This window comes from Sinocyclocheilus grahami, unplaced genomic scaffold (genome assembly GCF_001515645.1).
Source record: "Sinocyclocheilus grahami isolate Dianchi unplaced genomic scaffold, SAMN03320097.WGS_v1.1 scaffold107.1, whole genome shotgun sequence".
Classification (NCBI taxonomy): Eukaryota; Metazoa; Chordata; class Actinopteri; order Cypriniformes; family Cyprinidae; genus Sinocyclocheilus; species Sinocyclocheilus grahami.
The window spans coordinates 1,059,341-1,076,924 of NW_015505286.1; the positions used below are offsets into that span (position 1 = coordinate 1,059,341).

Here is a 17,584-nt window from a genome sequence, read left to right on the forward strand (position 1 = left end):
TATATATATATATATACAGTATATGTGACTCTGGACCACAAAACCAGTCTAAAGTTGCATGGGTATATTTGTAGCAATAGCCAAAAATACATTGTATGGGTCAAAGTTATAAATTTTTCTTTTATGCCAAACATTGTATGGGTCAAAATTATCGATTTTTCTTTTTATGCCAAAATCAATAGGATATTAAGTAAAGATCATGTTCCATGAGGATATTTTGCAAATGTTCTACTGTAAATATATCAAAACGTAATTTTTGATTAGTAATATGCATTGCTTTAAAGGTAATTTTCTCAATATTTAGATTTTTTTGCACCCTCAGATTCCATATTTTCAAATAGTTGTATCTCGGCCAAATATTGTCCTATCCTAACAAACCATACATCAATGGAAAGCTTTCAGATGGTGTATAAATCTCAATTTCGAAAAATTGACACTTAAAGGGCTAGTTCACCCAAAAATGAAAATTAGCCCATACATTACTCACCCATTAAAGCTACATTAAAGTGATCATTATGTTTTGAATATGGATATTTTTCTTACAGGAGGCCTTTGTTCACCCCCCGGTGAGACACTTTTTTTATGGATGGGTGCTTTTTATTTAACTTCTTTTGGACTGAACCACTGCAACACCCGCTGAGTGCCATTAAACAGCTTTAAAAGATCAAAGACAATTTTTAATATAACTCTGACTGGATTTGTCTGAAAGAAGAAAGTCATATACACCTAGGATGACTTGAGGGAAATTTATGGGCTAATTTTCATTTTTGGTTGAACTAACCCTTTAAGACTGGTTTTGTGGTCCATGGTCACATATATATAATATGTTTTCAATACAAAAAATGTGTATTGATGTATTGTTAATATTTAGAAAGCTCTTAGGCCCAAATACGCTGCAAAAACAAAATCTTATAAGAAACGACACTTTATAGTAGTTATAAAAATAACGTAGCAGGTTCATGATTAACAACAGAGCATTAAAGAGATGCGACAGACTTTAGACACAGTCACATGTACATACTCCCATAATACTTCATTCTCACGCTTTCAATCTGACTTACAATAACACCCTCATAAAAAGACAGATGGTTACCACATGACTCAAAACAGCAGCCACACATGCACTAAATGAATCCGTGCCTCTCTCACTTCTCTGTTCTCTCTGCTATTCACACTTGCTCTTGTTTTACAGTCTGCATAGTCTGAATGTCATTGATTGGAGGGAGATATGTTGCATGGGATTATTCAAAGAACAGAAACTCGCACACACAGATCCCCCAGCTGTCGCAGTGATGGGGAACAGAGTGTTCTTGTTTGCGTCCTGCACAGAGAGTTTGGTGTGTGAGCTAATGCCCTCAAAAAGGAGTCCTCCCATATTCCCCTACTGGACTCAATGTCTCATGTTCCACTCGGGATGTAAAACCCATTAGAATTCATAGAAAAGATAGAAATAAAACAGTGTTTCTTTCACATAATAGACACAGTTAAGATGGATGTTTTCCTCTCATGGCTAATTTAAAAACAAACTAATTTCTCAGTGCAAGAAACTACTTTTTAAAATTTCACAAAATAACCTCTGAGAAATACACCAACACAATTAAATAAGATTAAGCATTTGTTTTTCTGTTCTGTTTAGGTTCCCTCTCTTAAGTTTAACTTAATTTAATTAATTGTGTTTTGCTGACATCATAACATCATGTTCTTAGCAACATTTGCATGTGCAAGCATGCTTCAAAAAATGTCAACTTCTATTTGTATTGCAAAATATTACAGTTTAAATTATGTAAAGATAGTAACACAAAACAAAGTCCAAAATGCATACAAAAGTTTGGGGTCCCTAAGATTTTTTTATGTTTTTAAAAGTCAATTCTAAAACGATCTAAATATCTATTATAAAAAATACAGTACAGTCATGGCCAAAAGTTTTGGCAGTGACATAAATTTTGTGTTTTGCAAAGTTTGCTGCTTAAGCTGTTGTGGTGTTCATTCACAATGTTTCTAGATTATTGTGTAGAGTGATCAGATGCATTTTAAATAATTGCTAAAAGCTTCATTGGCCAAAAAAAACTTTTCACAAAAAAACAAATTTCACTGTTTTTTGATCCTGACACAAAATGACCTGCTAACATTAATTGACTAATCATATCAGCAGCACATGTGAAAGTGTGAATGAGTACTAGTCAGGTAAAATCACTATCATACTAATTAGATTGTAAGAGTAGACTGATTGCTATATATGGAGGGAAGAAGTGCTTCCAATCATTGTCTTCTTGTTAGCAATGGTTACCTCCAAAGGAACACGTGCAGCCATCATCGCTTGGCATCAAAATGGCCTCACATGCAAGGAAATTGCTACAAAGAATATTGTATCTGAAAGAACCATTTACCGGATCATCAAGAACTTCAAGGAGAGAGGTTCGACTGTAGTGAAGAAGTCTTCAGGACGTCCCAGAGTGTCCAACAAGCGCCAGGGCCGTCTCCTTCTGAGGAGTCAGCTACGGAATCGTGTCACCAGCATTGCAGAGCTTGCTCAGCAGGTTGGTGTGAGAGCATCTGCACGCACAGTGAGGCCAAGACTTTTGGACAACGGCCTGGTGTCAAGAAGGGCAGCAAAGAAGCCACTTCTCTCCAAGAAAAACATCAAGGACAGACTGAAATTCTGCAGGAAGTACAAGGATTAGACAGCAGAAGACTGGTGCAAAGTTATTTTCTCTGATGAAGGTCCCTTCCGACTGTTTGGGACATCAGGAAAAATCGATTGTTCGGAGAAGAAAAGGTGAACGCTACCACGAGTCCTGTGTTGTGCCAACAGTAAAGCATCCTGAGACCATCCATGTGAGGGGTTGCTTTTCAACCAAGGGAGTTGGCTCTCTCATAATTCTGCCCCAAGACACTGCCATGAATAAAGAATGGTATCAAAACTTCCTGCAAGAGCGCCTTCTTCCAACAATCCATGAGCAATCTGGTGATGATCTGTGCATTTTCCAGCATGATGGAGCACCATGTCACAAAGCAAGAGTGATAAAGAAGTGGCTCGAAGATCATTACATTGAAATTTTGGATCTGTGGCCAGGCCACTCCCCGGATCGCAATCCCATAGAGAACCTGTGGTCAGTCTTCAAAAGGCGAGTGGACAAGCAGAAGCCCACAAATTGTGATCAACTCCGAGAACTAATAAGGCAAGAATGGATCGCCATCAGTCAGGATTTGGCCCAGAAGCTAATATCAAGCATGCCAGAGCGAATTGCAGAGGTTATGAATAACAAGGGTCAACACTGTAAATATTGACTCATTATATTTTTTGCCAATAAAAGCCTTTAAAACTTATATGCTTATCACTGTTTTTCAGTATACCATAGAAACATGTGGAAAAATAATCTACAAATACTAAAGCAGCAAACTTTGCAAAACACAATTTATGTCACTGCCAAAACTGTTGGCCATGACTAGATACTGAAATTTTGTCAAGAATTATTGCAATTTAAAATAACCGTTGTCTATTTTGATATGTTTTCAGATGTAATTTATTCCAGAGATGGCAAAGCTACCTTTACCTGTCTTCAGTGTCACATGATCATTCAGAAATCAAACTCATATATTGAAGAAACATTTTTTATTATAAATGTTGAAAACAGTTGTGCTGCTTAATAATTTTGTTTAAACAGTACTTTTCAGTATTCTTTGATAAATAGAAATGCAAAAAGAACATTTATTTAAAATATAAATCTTTTGTAACATTGTCTTTACTGTTATCTTTGATTAATTTAATGCATCCTCGCTGATTAAAAGTTTTTCTAAGTATTAAAAGTATCCCCCCCCCCCCAACAACAAAAAAACGTATTCAGATAAACGCTATATTTCAATTTCTGTTTCTTTCTCTGTCCTCAGCATCAGTTAAAGCTTCCTAACAGTAAAAGGTGCTGCCCTTTTCCTTCCACGTGGGAATGGCTCCTCTTCCTTATCCTGCTCCTCCATAATCACAGCTCAGCGCAGCAAACATGCAGGTAAGGGCGTTCGTTAGACAACACAAGCAAAATAAGCAATAAAAAGAATGTGAATATTTATAGTTAATGAACAATTTGAACTTTTGGTGCAGGGGACCTTCAGCAGCACCTGCAGACAATGTTCACATTACTGCGGCCAGAGGACAACATCCGCCTGGTGAGCACCACACACACACACACACACACACACACACACAGTAACTAGCTCGCCACCAAAACAGTGAACTTTTTTTGGGCATGGTTTGGCCAAAATCAGCCCACACTGCATGAATCCTTCACATATAAGAATTATCAAAATGGACAAGATGTAAATCATATCATAAAAAGTCAAAAGGCTTAAAATACTGATGCTATGTTTTTTCTGACTTAACTCTCTACTCTCCCTACAGGCTGTGCGGTTGGAGAGCGCATACCCGCAGTGCACACGTTACATGGTGGTGGTCTCCACTAATGGCAGACAGGACACAGAAGAGAGTGTGGTGCTGGGCATGGACTTCAGCCCCTCCGACAGGTTTGTGTGTGCTACTACTTTTACTGGTAAGTTAAACCAATCAAATATAGTAACAACAAATTATTGCATTTTGTGTTCGTTGCAGTTCCTGTTCCATAGGCATGGTGCTTCCTTTGTGGAGTGACACACGGATCCACCTGGATGGTGATGGGTAGGTGTGGCAAATCTGTTAAAAACTGACACATCTGACTCTCCTGCAGGTAGTTCAGATAGTGTTTCACTTATCTTTTTTCTTCACAGGGGTTTTAGTGTGTCTACAGATAACAAGATACACATATTCAAGCCTGTATCAGTCCAAGCCATGTGGTGGGTGCCTTTCCTTTTTTCCTGAGATTCAATAAATATAAATGTTAAAAAAAAGATTTTTTATGCGTCAATATTTTGAACACTTAATGAAATTTGTTATCATATTTCATTGTCATTTATTCAAATACAGTTAGATATTTAAAAAATAGTCATAGTCAAAAGTCATTTGCCCTCTATTCATGGAAAAATTGTATTGCTCCATTAACTTATTTTTATGTATTTATGTTTTGTTACATATTTTATTATTTTTATAAAAAGAAACTATGCATTTATTGTAAAAAAAAAAAAAAAAAAAAAAAAAAAAAAAAAGATGAATTATTGTATAATTAAATTATATATTTTTAAATAATTAAAATGATAAATATGAGAGCTTATTATCATTGAATTGTTAAATAATTTGACCCTAGTTTCATGTCATCTATCATCCCTAGGCTGTTAATTAGATTTTGATCTAATATTGATACTGAGATACTAAAGGCTGATATTGTACCAAAAAATTTTTTTTAGTATTAGTCCAACCCTAATATTTACATTTAGTCATTTAGCAGACGCTTTTATCCAAAGCGACTTACTAAGTAGAAGCAATCAGACCAACGAGAGAGCAACAATATACCCCTGTCTCAAAAGCACAAATCACACAACATATACTACTATTCAAAGATTGTAGTCTGTAGAATTTTCTCTAAAGAAATCAATACTTTATTTGAACAAGGATGCCTTTATTTGATCAGAAGTGACATTAAAATACATATTAGAATGACTCCAAAGATTTCCATTTCAAATAAAACTGTTCCTTTGAACTTTCATCAAAGAATCCTGAAAATATGGCTTCCACAAAAATATTCACAACAGCAGTCTTTATGAAGACTGGAGTAATGGCTGCTCAAAATTCAGCTTTGTCATCACAGGAATAAATTACATTTTAACATATATTCAAAAGTTCATTTAAATTATAAATTGGGAGAACGGGCATCATTTTATGACAGAATTTGAAACAAAATAGCAAGATAAGTGAGTGGAAAGATGTGTAGAATGTAAGAAAAAGAAAATGGGGCTTTAATGCCATATCTATTAAAGGGAATGTCAAGGCGTCTTATCTGTAGAATGAACAGAAATATGCGAACAGTATCTACAAATCAATATTCAATTAAGGGAGATTATCCATACTGATTACAGTTTGTGTCAATGAGGTCATAGCAGGTATTACCAGCTCAATGATTGGTAGTGAAGACAAAATCTTGTGATAACATCTACTATGCTCTCTGTGTCCTAAGAGAGGAGCTTAGAGAAATGTTTTTTTCTTTTACACACAACCTAGGAAAACTGACCCAACAAACCTCAATGATGTACAAACAGAATCTAACTAACTGCTGCAAGAAAAACTGACCGTAATCTTACCCACAACAAGAGAAACTCGAAATTATTCTTGGATCACATTAAAGAAAAGCTGATATGGTGGCATGTTTTGATATGGAGCACCTTTTTCTCTCAGGTCTGCCCTGCAGTCTCTTCATAAGGCCTGTGAAATGGCCCGCTGTCAGAACTACTTCCCAGGCAGCCTCTTCCTGACCTGGGTGAGTTACTACCAGAGCCGAGTGACTTCAGATCAGGCCCTCATCAGTGAGTGGAACGCTATGCAGGACGTGCAGTCCCACCGCGCAGACTCACCTGTGCTCTTCTCAGAAGTGTGAGTACTAATTTGTGAATGGTCCTGCAATTTGAGCAAACTGATGCCAATTTTGATGCATCATGGAACTTTATATTTTAGAACAAAACACTTTCTCTAAATATGGCTAATAGATAATAGAATATATATTTTTCTTGCAAAGTTGTACCATTTGATGTGTTAAGATCTGCATAAATATTTTTTTCAAGTGATGTAATGTTAACAGAATTTTGAAAGTGTTATCTTTTTTATTTTTATTTTTTTTGCTTTGTGTCTCCAGGCCAACCGAGCGAGAAAGAACAGAGAGACTCATCAAGACTCGTTTGAGAGAGATCATGATGCAGAAGGACCTTGAGAACGTCACCTCTAAAGATGTATGATGCAAATACACATCCTGGATTATTTATTCAGTAGAATCATCTCACGTGTACCAAGGTTATTTTCGTAAACGAAAACGAAAACGATTGATGATAAAAACTATTTCGTAAACTGAAATAAAATAAAAATGACAAAATAATTGAAAAACTAAAACGAAACGAAACAAACAACAGTTATTGAAAAACTAACTGAAATTAAATAATAATTATCAAAAATAAATAATTGTTTTCATAATCATTACGTTCTCATCCCTTGGCGGAAAAATATATGAGCGCCGGCGGTTTAGGGAAATACCTGTAAATGGAGCATTGCACACGTGAGGTTATCTTATGCAGAGACGCAAAGCAGTTTAAAGCAGAGTCCTGTATGGGTCCTGTTTGGTAAACGTGCACCAGCAGTACTTAACAGAACACTCGACCCGTTATCCAACAGCAGCACTAATTTAATTCTGTACCAGACCAGACCCGTTTGACAAAGACTGCGAGTCGCGAACCAGGTAGGCAAAATTATTTATTTTCTCATGTAACACAAGCAAGCAAACCAAAATTAGGCATTCTAAGTTGGTGCTTTGAAGAAAAACAGACACGCAGCGCAATGTAATTGTAGCATAGTTTGTAGGTCGGGAAGAAGGAGGCCGGAACCGGCGAACATTTAAGATTTTAATAATAAAATAAACAAACACAAAATAGCACGACAGCCCCTCGCGCACAAACAAAACCAAAACACAAAATAAACTCCAGGCCTGGTCCTCTCTCGTCTTTCACTGTCGTCCCTCCTCCTCTTTATCCTTCCGGAGCTCCTCCGTGAGACTCGAGACCAGTCAGTGGTGCAGGTGTCGCTCATCATCAATTACTCCACCGGCCTCGCTCCGTTCCCACGGCTCTCGGCCCCGCCCCTCTCGTCACAGTAATAATTAACAGAAAAAAAAGACAAGAACGCGCATCCTTTCTGAAAACAATACAAAACTTTAGCATAGCATCTTGTGATCACTCTACCAGGCTTTCGGACAAATGTGCATAGGCTAAATCACATCATAAACACGCTTATAATTCTTAATAAATGAAAAGAACATATTCAATGTGATGAGCCTTAATGCGATTGCCGTTATTATTGAATTTCATTAGTCCCAGTTATGATTTATGCGCAGTTGTTCACAGAAAAGTGAGCAAGACACGACAGTTACAATATATTATGATTGTTAAAAAAGAAAAAAGACATCTAACCATCATAACCAAATTAGGCTACATTTATTGTCATATTAAATATCTCAATACACATCATTAGATATGACATTATGCACAACTTGTGTAGATTTATTTAGTAAAAAGGCTTGACTGCTTCATTTTTGGCGTATATTCGTATACTTTTACCATTTAATCAATCTCAGCATGCGTTAATTTTGTGTCACTAGACATTTGCATCACTAAGGCTAAATTATGCCCAAGTCTTTCTTTGGCCTGCGCTCTGGAAGTGATCTGTTAATTCTGCTAACCTTTAATTAAAACTAAACTATATAAAAACTAAATAAAAATGTGTTCACGAAATAAAAACTAAACTAAAACTAACAACAATATTAATGAAACTAATAAAAACTAAACTGAATTGTATAGCAAATTTGAAAATGATATTAAAATAAAACTAATTTAAAAATTAAAAACTATAATAACCTTGACGTGTACTCAGCTCACACGTTGTACCTGCACACACACTTCTGTTTAGATCCGCACAGAGCTGGAGATGCAGATGGTGTGTAATCTACGGGAATTTAAGGAGTACATTGATAATGAGATGATCGTCATCTTAGGGCAGATGGACAGGCCCACAGAGATTTTTGAGCATGTTTACCTGGTAAGAGTTATGTCATCAATACATTTTAATCATACTTTTCAGTTACGTTGTACCATAAGTCATTTTTGAATTGCACATAATTATAGGGTTCTGAATGGAATGCATCTAATCTGGAAGAGCTACAAAACACCGGGTGAGTTTTGTTGACATCCTTGTCTATGAAAACACACATACCTATAATACCTGCAATAGAAACTACTTGCCAGACTGTTTAAGCCATAAATCTGTGTTATCCTTTATTATTCTCTTTGAAATCTGTTCCTGGCGTTAATGATTACACAGATTTTCCATTATGTCTTTGTGTTTACTATCAGGGTGCAATACATCCTTAATGTGACGCGGGAGATCGATAACTTCTTTCCAGGCCTATTTGAGTACCACAATATCAGGGTTTATGATGAAGAGGCCACAGACTTGCTGGCTTACTGGAATGACACTTACAAATTTATCTCTAGAGCAAAGTGAGTATGAGTAACCTCCTAATGCTCACTTTGGAGTAAAACACACAGGTGTTCTAGCTGTAATTGTTATACAAAGATGTTTATTAACAAAGAACGTGTGCTCTTTCTAAATACTTATGTTACGTTTATGTCATGTCAAAATTACATTTGTGAGATTCTACTCTGAATCATTTTGGTATTGCTCATAACTGCAAATTGATGTTGTTAATGACAAGAAAATACTTTATCAATACATTAATTATATGGATGTATTAAAATTCTGGCCGATACCAATAAGACAGTAAAAAACAACAGATAACTAATATTATTATATTAAATATTACTACACTATTAAAATTCAAAACATTAATATAAAACAAAAAATAAAGTATAGTTTTAAATGTTAAGTGATAAAAGGGCATCACAATATTGTACAGTATTAAAAATGGAAATATATTTTGAGTTTGCATTTAACAGTGCTATTAAATGATGTTATTAAAGACTAACTTAGAGCGAGCATTAGACAACATCAAAGATAATCTAAATGTAAAAATATGGGAACTGAGCTTTATGTCTAGTATTGGTTCGATATACAGGATTTCCAGTATTCTCTCACTAATAACTCACTAATATCAGCCAATAACCAATATTCTTTCAATATTAATTAATACTAATTAATTCATCTCAATATGCATTTGCAATACTGACTATAATAAAATTGCATATTAAAATATGTTGAGGTATCTAACTCGCTTTTTACTGTTGAGGCAATCGCCATTTTGCTGCTGGTTTTCTTTTAACATCACGTCACAACAGTGAAGTGAAAAAAAAATCTACATTTTCATTTAAACAGATTTCAAGGAATTTTACATTAGAAAACCAATGAACAATACAATTGCTGGAAATCCAAATGATTAAGAACTTCAAATAACATCCATTACACAACATGAAGGAATAATCATAAAGATAAACTATTAGGAATACTGAAGAACTCAGATTTTTCATCAGTTATAATTACAGGTTCAATAAAGGCATGAAAATTTTTCAGTAAGGAACTTGAAATGACTGTAATTCTGACATAATGTGAACACTGCATTAGTATAAAAGCCAAAACCAAAGTATAAAAACCAAAGTTTCAGGTTTAAAGTCTCTTTTTCTTTCTCTCTGCTCCTTGGTTTCAGATAAAGTCTTAATTTAAATGAATTGTTAACCTGCGCTTTAGTTTTTTTTCTCCAAGAAATGTCATGTTGTCAGTACTAGCACTATATCCATATTTTAACACAAGACTAATATGATACCTACAGGAAAGCAGGGGCGAAGTGTCTGGTGCATTGTAAGATGGGCGTTAGTCGTTCGGCCTCCACTGTGATCGCATATGCCATGAAGGAGTACGGCTGGGACCTGGAGCAGGCCTTTGAGTATGTTAAAGAGCGGCGAGCCGTCACCAAACCCAACCCATCATTTATGAGACAGCTGGAAGAGTATCAGGGAATCCTGATGGCCAGGTAAATGTGTCATTTGAATGTGTGTAGTCATGTGAATATCAGGAAATGTCTGTGTGCATTCAGATATTTAAACGTGCAGGTATGCCACTCACTCTAATGACCACAGACACGCTCACTTCCATTATAATGACATGTTTCTTTTCACAGTTGATTATAGGGCTCTGATTGTATTCATTGAGAAGTTACAGTGGTGGTTTGACCACATTCCACTTAGTAACTTGTGCATCTTTGATTGTGTGCTTGCGTCTCAGAGGTTGTAGGTTTGTGCATATGGGCTTTGGTGTGGGTGGGTATTTTACACTTCCTGTAAAATCACTGAATGGGATTATTCACGTTTTTTTTAGTTCTGACAAAACCACTCAAGCTCACTGACGTTAGTGTTACACCATTTTCCATTCTCTTTCTGACCCATTATAAGCAGTTCAAACTTTTGTTTGTAAAAGTTTATAATAATAAGAAATGTTTCTTGAGCATTAAATCAGCATGTTAGAATGATTTCCGAAGAATCATGTGACACTGAAGACTGGAGTAATGGCTGCAGAACATTTAGCTTTGCCTTTACAGGAATAAATTGCATTTTAAAATATATTAAAATAGAAAAGAGTTATTTTAAATTGAAATAATATTTTACATTATTACTGTTTTGACTGTATTTTTGATCAAATTAATAATGCACCTTTGAAAAACATTTGAAAAATCTTACCAACCCAAAACTTTTGAACAGTAGTTTGTTTATTGAAGCATGCTCTTTTATTTAGGTAAAGCAAGAAAATCCTGTCTTCATGATATGGTCAATTTAAGATTAACAAAACTTCCAGTAGTTATACCACAGTTGACATTTCTCTGTCATTTAACAGTCTTACGCCACAAGCTGGCATGTATATACTGCAAATAATGTGTTGTTACAGTCAATATTCACTCAGCTGATTAGAGCAGAGGGTGTGAAATAAGACAAATGTTCTATGAGTGACTCTGTGCTCACCTGCAGAAAAATGTTATAATTCATTTGTAGTTTGCATCAAAAACAGCATTTTTTTATTCACCAAAATATTAATACTTGTTATATAGATACACTGAGGAATTTCTGGGCTGTTAATAATGAATAATAAACGTGAAACATAAACAGAATATGAAAAATGGCATTTGCTACTTAAAGCAGATGATCCCAATTAAAACTAGCCCAAACATAACATGCTGCATAGATCTTGAAAAAATCCTCACAGTGATGTCACCTTGGCTAAAAACATGGAATCCTTTCAGCTCATGTCTACACACAGTGTGCAAGCATGCACATTGACAAGTGAGACTGGTTAGGTCCTAAGTGCACCAAAAAAATTAATAAATAAAAATGCAGCCAAAAACAAATTTATTGTAACACGCTATCAGTTAGAATTATCATGTGTAATTCTACTTTAATTACTTTCAATAATTAAAATCAAATTTTCTTAATATAAAATAATTTATCAGCCACCAAAATATATTGTAAACCTTTAGTTCCTTTTATACCTTGCTATTTTCAGTAGTTATACCGACTCCTGGATGGTTTGTTTACCCAACCTTTCCCTTTCTCCATACTAGCAAACAGAGACACAATAAGTTGTGGCGTTCCCACTCGGATAGTGATTTGTCAGAGCACCATGAGCCACTCTGTAAGGCCACTGCTGCACAGTCTCTCGGACGCTCCTATTCCCGCAACCAGACCTTCGGTCAGACATCACCCTCAATAAAGGAGCTACTGCAGTCTCTCACACCCACCTCAGCCAGTGCTACTGAAGCTAAGGGGCAGACAGAGCCTGATACGATACCCTGGCCAGATACCCACATTTACAATGGCCTGGGCAACCCAGACGACAACCTCCATGAACCCACAGAGACCCCTTCCCTCCCCAGACCTAGGGCTGCCACTGTGGTCCCAGAGGCCAGATCCGATGTCACCTCCGTGACTATTGCAGAGACTTTCCCGTTGGGTCGTCCTCATCCACCCGCCGCTGTACATAACCCACCCTCGTCCCCTAGGCTTCTCTCAGATGCAAAGACAATGCAAGGTCTGTCTGAGCAGCTTGAGGTGTCCATTCTTGTGCCTTTGGAGAAGTCTAGTCCAAAGGTGCTCTCATCTGTGAGCATTAGGAGTAGGACTCCTGAGCCCTGCACACAGACCTCGGATTCTTCAGGGCTGCAGGATATCAGCCAGCAAGTGCCTAACACGGAGACAGACTGTGTGGGAATAAGTTACAGCAGTGATGAAGACCACCACCCCATTGCCACATTACACAGAGCTGGGCTCTCTACCACCCCTCCCTTGACTCTAAGCACAGACCGCATTGACTTCTTCAGTGCCAGAGAGAAGTTCCAGGGCCTTTCTCAAGAGGGTCAGATCTGTGGGACTTCTGAGCAGGCGGTGCAGCAGACACCTCGGGACAAAAGCCAGAGTATAGAGACCAAACGGCTACTTCCTGACAACCCTATCAATGAGGAGGAACAGAAAAAGGCAAGGGGGTATTAAAAAATTGTGGGAATGTGCAGTCTTGGTGTAGTTTTGGAAACTTCCCTAATAGGGATTGATAATTTCATCATTTATTCACTCTCATGCCATTCCAAATCTGTATGACTTGTGTTCCACAAAAGAAAGAGACTTGAATAATTAAGACATTTAAATAATGCAGGTTTGGAACAACATGATTGTGAGGGTGAGTAAATGATGACAGAATTTTTGGTGAAATGTCTGTTTAACCCTACAATGCTATAATTGTTTAATTAATTTCTTAAAGGAATAGTTCACCCAAAAAATATTTGGGCGAACTATCCCTTTTAAGAAATTATTTTTTTTAATGCATAAATAAACAAGAGTTTATTTACTTTTATGTTAATTCTCAATTAAATAAATTCAACCTCTATGAATGACCTTAAATGCTTATTTAGACAGCTGGTCAAAGCTTTGAATGCATCTGTCTTAATATTATGTTATTGTCCTGCAGCAAGGGAATAATGTTCCTGAGAGTATACTTGCAGGTTTGGAACAACATGATTATGAGGGTGAGTAAATGATGACAGAATTTTTGGTGAAATGTCTGTTTAACCCTACAATGCTATAATTGTTTAATTAATTTCTTAAAGGAATAGTTCACCCAAAAAATATTTGGGCGAACTATCCCTTTTAAGAAATTAATTTTTTTAATGCATAAATAAACAAGAGTTTATTTACTTTTATGTTAATTCTCAATTAAATAAATTCAACCTCTATGAATGACCTTAAATGCTTATTTAGACAGCTGGTCAAAGCTTTGAATGCATCTGTCTTAATATTATGTTATTGTCCTGCAGCAAGGGAATAATGTTCCTGAGAGTAAGTGCCAAACTTTATTAAAATCAGGTTCCGTTCCCATACTGTGTCTCACCCTAATCATGTTTGAATGAAGTCATGTCCCACACTGCCACCCACTGTTGATGAGAAATGTTGAATGGGATCCTTCATCTGTCATGGTGCTGATCAGTCTGCTGCAGTTGCATTCAGTTTTCATGCACAATTAGAGTGAAAAGTGAAGTGTGTGATTTTTTTTATTTTTTATGGTAAAATACTTCCTGTTTCAGTTTAATGTTCCTGTTTAAACTAAAAATACACCAATCAAATATTGACTTACTAAAAATGTTTTTTCATGCAAGTTACAAATTTAATCTATATGGAAAGAACAAAAATCGAAACATTGCAAAAACAGTTCCATCCGATGTGCTCAATAGACAATTGTCACTTCTCGGGAAAACTGGTGCAAAATATCAATACCAATGGAAGTTGGAATCACTGGAAAGGCCACTGTGGCTTTTTATTAAATGTAATTTATGTAATGAATAACAATATTAAAATGAATACATTTAAAATGTAAAAAATTATTGCAGGTTAGAACGCTCTGATGAACTTCCTGCTTGCTAGCTCTAGACAGCAGATGTCTTATGTTCATTTCTGGGAGGCAAGATATTTGACATGCTTTGGCTCCTGCATTTCAAAATGACCAGATAAACATGTTTTCTTTTATTCTCTTTTATGAACTATTCAGTCACACGACTCATTGACGCAAAGTCACATGGCTTTTTTTGATACACAGAAATTTATCCCACCACAGAATACCATAGCAATTACATAGTAACTTATTGGCAACTTTCAAAAACCCTAGTATCAAGGCTGAGCTTAGCACGGTCAAGCACCACTCACATTTTTGCAGTTCCACTTTGTGCCACAAGAGGCATACAAATTGTACACTTCACCTTTACATCACAAAATAATGAAGGTACATATTCAAAGAAAATAACCAACCCATGTCCCTGTTTTTCTGCTACAGGAGAGCTGCAGTGTCTCAGTCCATAATATAGTTTCAGAAATGGATTCAATACGGCACAGTGTAACCCCTCCCCCCCCTCCTATCAGCCAACCTGTTTCCAGTAGCAGCAGTGAGGAGGAGGAGTTCACACAAGCCACATCAGCGGAAGCTGAAAAAGAGAATGTGGAGCATGGGAAGGACCAGCAAAGCGACTGGCCAAAGGGCACCGTGCGGCGAGCCACCAGGGAGCTTGAGCAGAAGATCAAGCAGGAGGTCTCGTCAGTGGCACTGGTGTCCTCGGCCCCTGCGTGTCCCTCGCGACGCTCCCCCATCAACACCAGCAGCAGAGAGAAAACTGAGAAGACCTCATCTCACACACACCTCACACCTGATCCAAGCACTGTGTCAACACGCCATCACCAGCCTCAGAACAACATGGACAACATGAAGGTGGAGAAAGACGAGAGTCTTTCAGCTGATGAGGACAGAATGGGAAAAGAGTGCGAGAGACAACTCAGGGAGGGAGAGCGCATGAACACCGGCCTCACGCACTCAAGACAAAGCCATTCCATTTCATCTAGCTCGTCTCTGGCCATGGTTCTACAGCTGGAGGGAATCACCGAGCAGGAGAGTTACACAGACTCTGATTGTCCACTGGGACGCTGTCCAAAAGACATGAGGGAAACCTGGGAGACCCTGAAAAAGCTTGGGGCATTCCTCTGGCAGGTGAGTGGCTGCTCGGACAGGCGACTCAGCCAACCGTGGTCCAGGAGGGAGCAAAGAAAGGGCCGGGCTGCGCGAGAGAGGACCAAAGAGGTGGAGGCTCGGATCCGGCAGGCTGGCCTGACCCCACCCTCAATGATGAAGCGCTCAGCCTCGTTGGCCAAACTTGGGTCTTTGGAGCTCTCGCCTGTTGACCTGAGCGAGCTTGACTTAAGTCCTGCCTTACTCTCTGCTCCCACCAATAAGCCACGTCCCCACTTTTGTAGTGATGATACCTCAAAAAAGAAATGCGTTTTGCCCCATTGCACTCCTGCTGTCCCTTGCTCTTCTGCCTCTCCTATTTCTTCCACTGGATCTCATATGCTTGGACATGTAGAGAATGATGATAAGACTGAAGAGGCAGAATATAGTGACTATGATGTCATGTCCATGCCACTGCCACTCTCCCCACCCTCCAATCAGTGTTGGAGGCGGGATAATGCACAGGAGGAGGCAGGTTACGCCCAGTTACCTGCTTCTGCCTTGATAACCGTGGCAACACGCCAACAATATGGGAGGACGCATCCCCTGCAGAGGCTGAAGAAACAGACCATAAACCCTTACCACACTATGTGACTTTTATTCTGTGTGTGAGTGTACGTGTGTTTGTGCCTGCCATGGTGAGTTTGTGATTAAAGAGATAGCACACCCAAAAATGACAATTCTGTATGACTTTTTCTTCTGTAGAACACAAAAGAAGATATTTTGAAAAATTTATTATTTGTTTTTTTTTTGTTTTTTTTAACAATTAAAGTCAGTGGGGTCCAAAATAAGCCCATACACTATGGCAAGCCAATTTCACATTTAACATTATGATTTAACTAATCCTATAGTTGTAAGTATTTATTAAAGTATTACACGGTTGTCTGGAATAATAGATTCTGATTGGTCATCCCAAGATCTGATATTTTTTTAAAGCAGGCTCGGTGTGCGGAATCACACAGACCAAAACAAAAACAAACATTCCAAAATGGAATCCCCATTGCAAAGTAGAATAACTTGACTGTAACATTGTTTTTTGGAGAAACAAGTATATGAATTTAGCATGTTTCCTAAATATGTGCAAACATATTGTGATATTTTTATGTGTTAGTACTTTCAAAAAAGTTACATATAACACCTTTCATTATATTGCAATGTTGCATTGTTTGTCTTGTTCGTTGTTACCTCAGTTACAGCAAAAATAACCACTTCACTAACTACTCATTTACTGTTAATAATTAGTTACTGTAATATTCAAATAGTTGCTAGAATTTATTGCACACAGTACTTATTAGATACTAGAAGCTAAGGAATAAGTACTAGTATATAATACATACTAGTGACTAGTTGAATTGATGCTAGTCACTATTAGAATAAGTGATAGAATTTAATCTGATAAGTATTGTACATTTAAAGGTAGATGCTAGTCACTATTGGACTACTTACTAGTATATATTTTAGTTACTAATACTTATTTTTAACCCTTTGACGCTCGACGTACGATCACACCGGTGTGATCAGTCTTGGCTGGTCCCTGAAGTGTACGATCACACCGGTGTGATTAGAACTTTCAGTGCGTCACGTCATCGACTGCTGAATTTAAATCCGCTTTCACGCAGAGCCAGATCGGATGCGCTAAGCGCTTGTCATATTATCACAAATATTCATTGTTTTCAACCATATAATCCTTATTTTAGGTTTCAGACATTTAAATACACATAAGTACTAGCAAAACCATACATTTACAGTTTGTAAAATGCACGCTGATGTCTATGGAAACGGCAATAATGATCCTTACAAATATAATCTGACGACATGTTTTTATTGATATCATATACAGATTGTGTAGGTAACTATAAAGTTTACTCTGCT

At 37.2% G+C, this 17,584-nt stretch overlaps 1 protein-coding gene across 2 annotated transcripts in view; it reads left to right on the forward strand.

The window, feature by feature from the left end:
* LOC107588757 (protein phosphatase Slingshot homolog 2-like) overlaps nt 1-16,407 on the forward strand; it is a 32,864-nt gene extending 16,457 nt beyond the window's left edge. For both annotated transcript variants that reach the window (XM_016276984.1, XM_016276985.1), the window contains 13 exons: nt 3,889-4,004; nt 4,097-4,161; nt 4,394-4,515; nt 4,601-4,666; nt 4,756-4,821; nt 6,314-6,508; nt 6,768-6,861; nt 8,585-8,713; nt 8,800-8,846; nt 9,028-9,174; nt 10,458-10,658; nt 12,237-13,146; nt 14,990-16,407. In XM_016276984.1, coding sequence (XP_016132470.1) covers nt 4,123-4,161; nt 4,394-4,515; nt 4,601-4,666; nt 4,756-4,821; nt 6,314-6,508; nt 6,768-6,861; nt 8,585-8,713; nt 8,800-8,846; nt 9,028-9,174; nt 10,458-10,658; nt 12,237-13,146; nt 14,990-16,306 — 3,333 coding nt within the window. In that variant the 5' untranslated portion in view covers nt 3,889-4,004; nt 4,097-4,122 and the 3' untranslated portion in view covers nt 16,307-16,407. The remainder of the gene's footprint in view (nt 1-3,888; nt 4,005-4,096; nt 4,162-4,393; nt 4,516-4,600; nt 4,667-4,755; nt 4,822-6,313; nt 6,509-6,767; nt 6,862-8,584; nt 8,714-8,799; nt 8,847-9,027; nt 9,175-10,457; nt 10,659-12,236; nt 13,147-14,989) is intronic.
* Nucleotides 16,408-17,584: the final 1,177 nt, after the last annotated feature.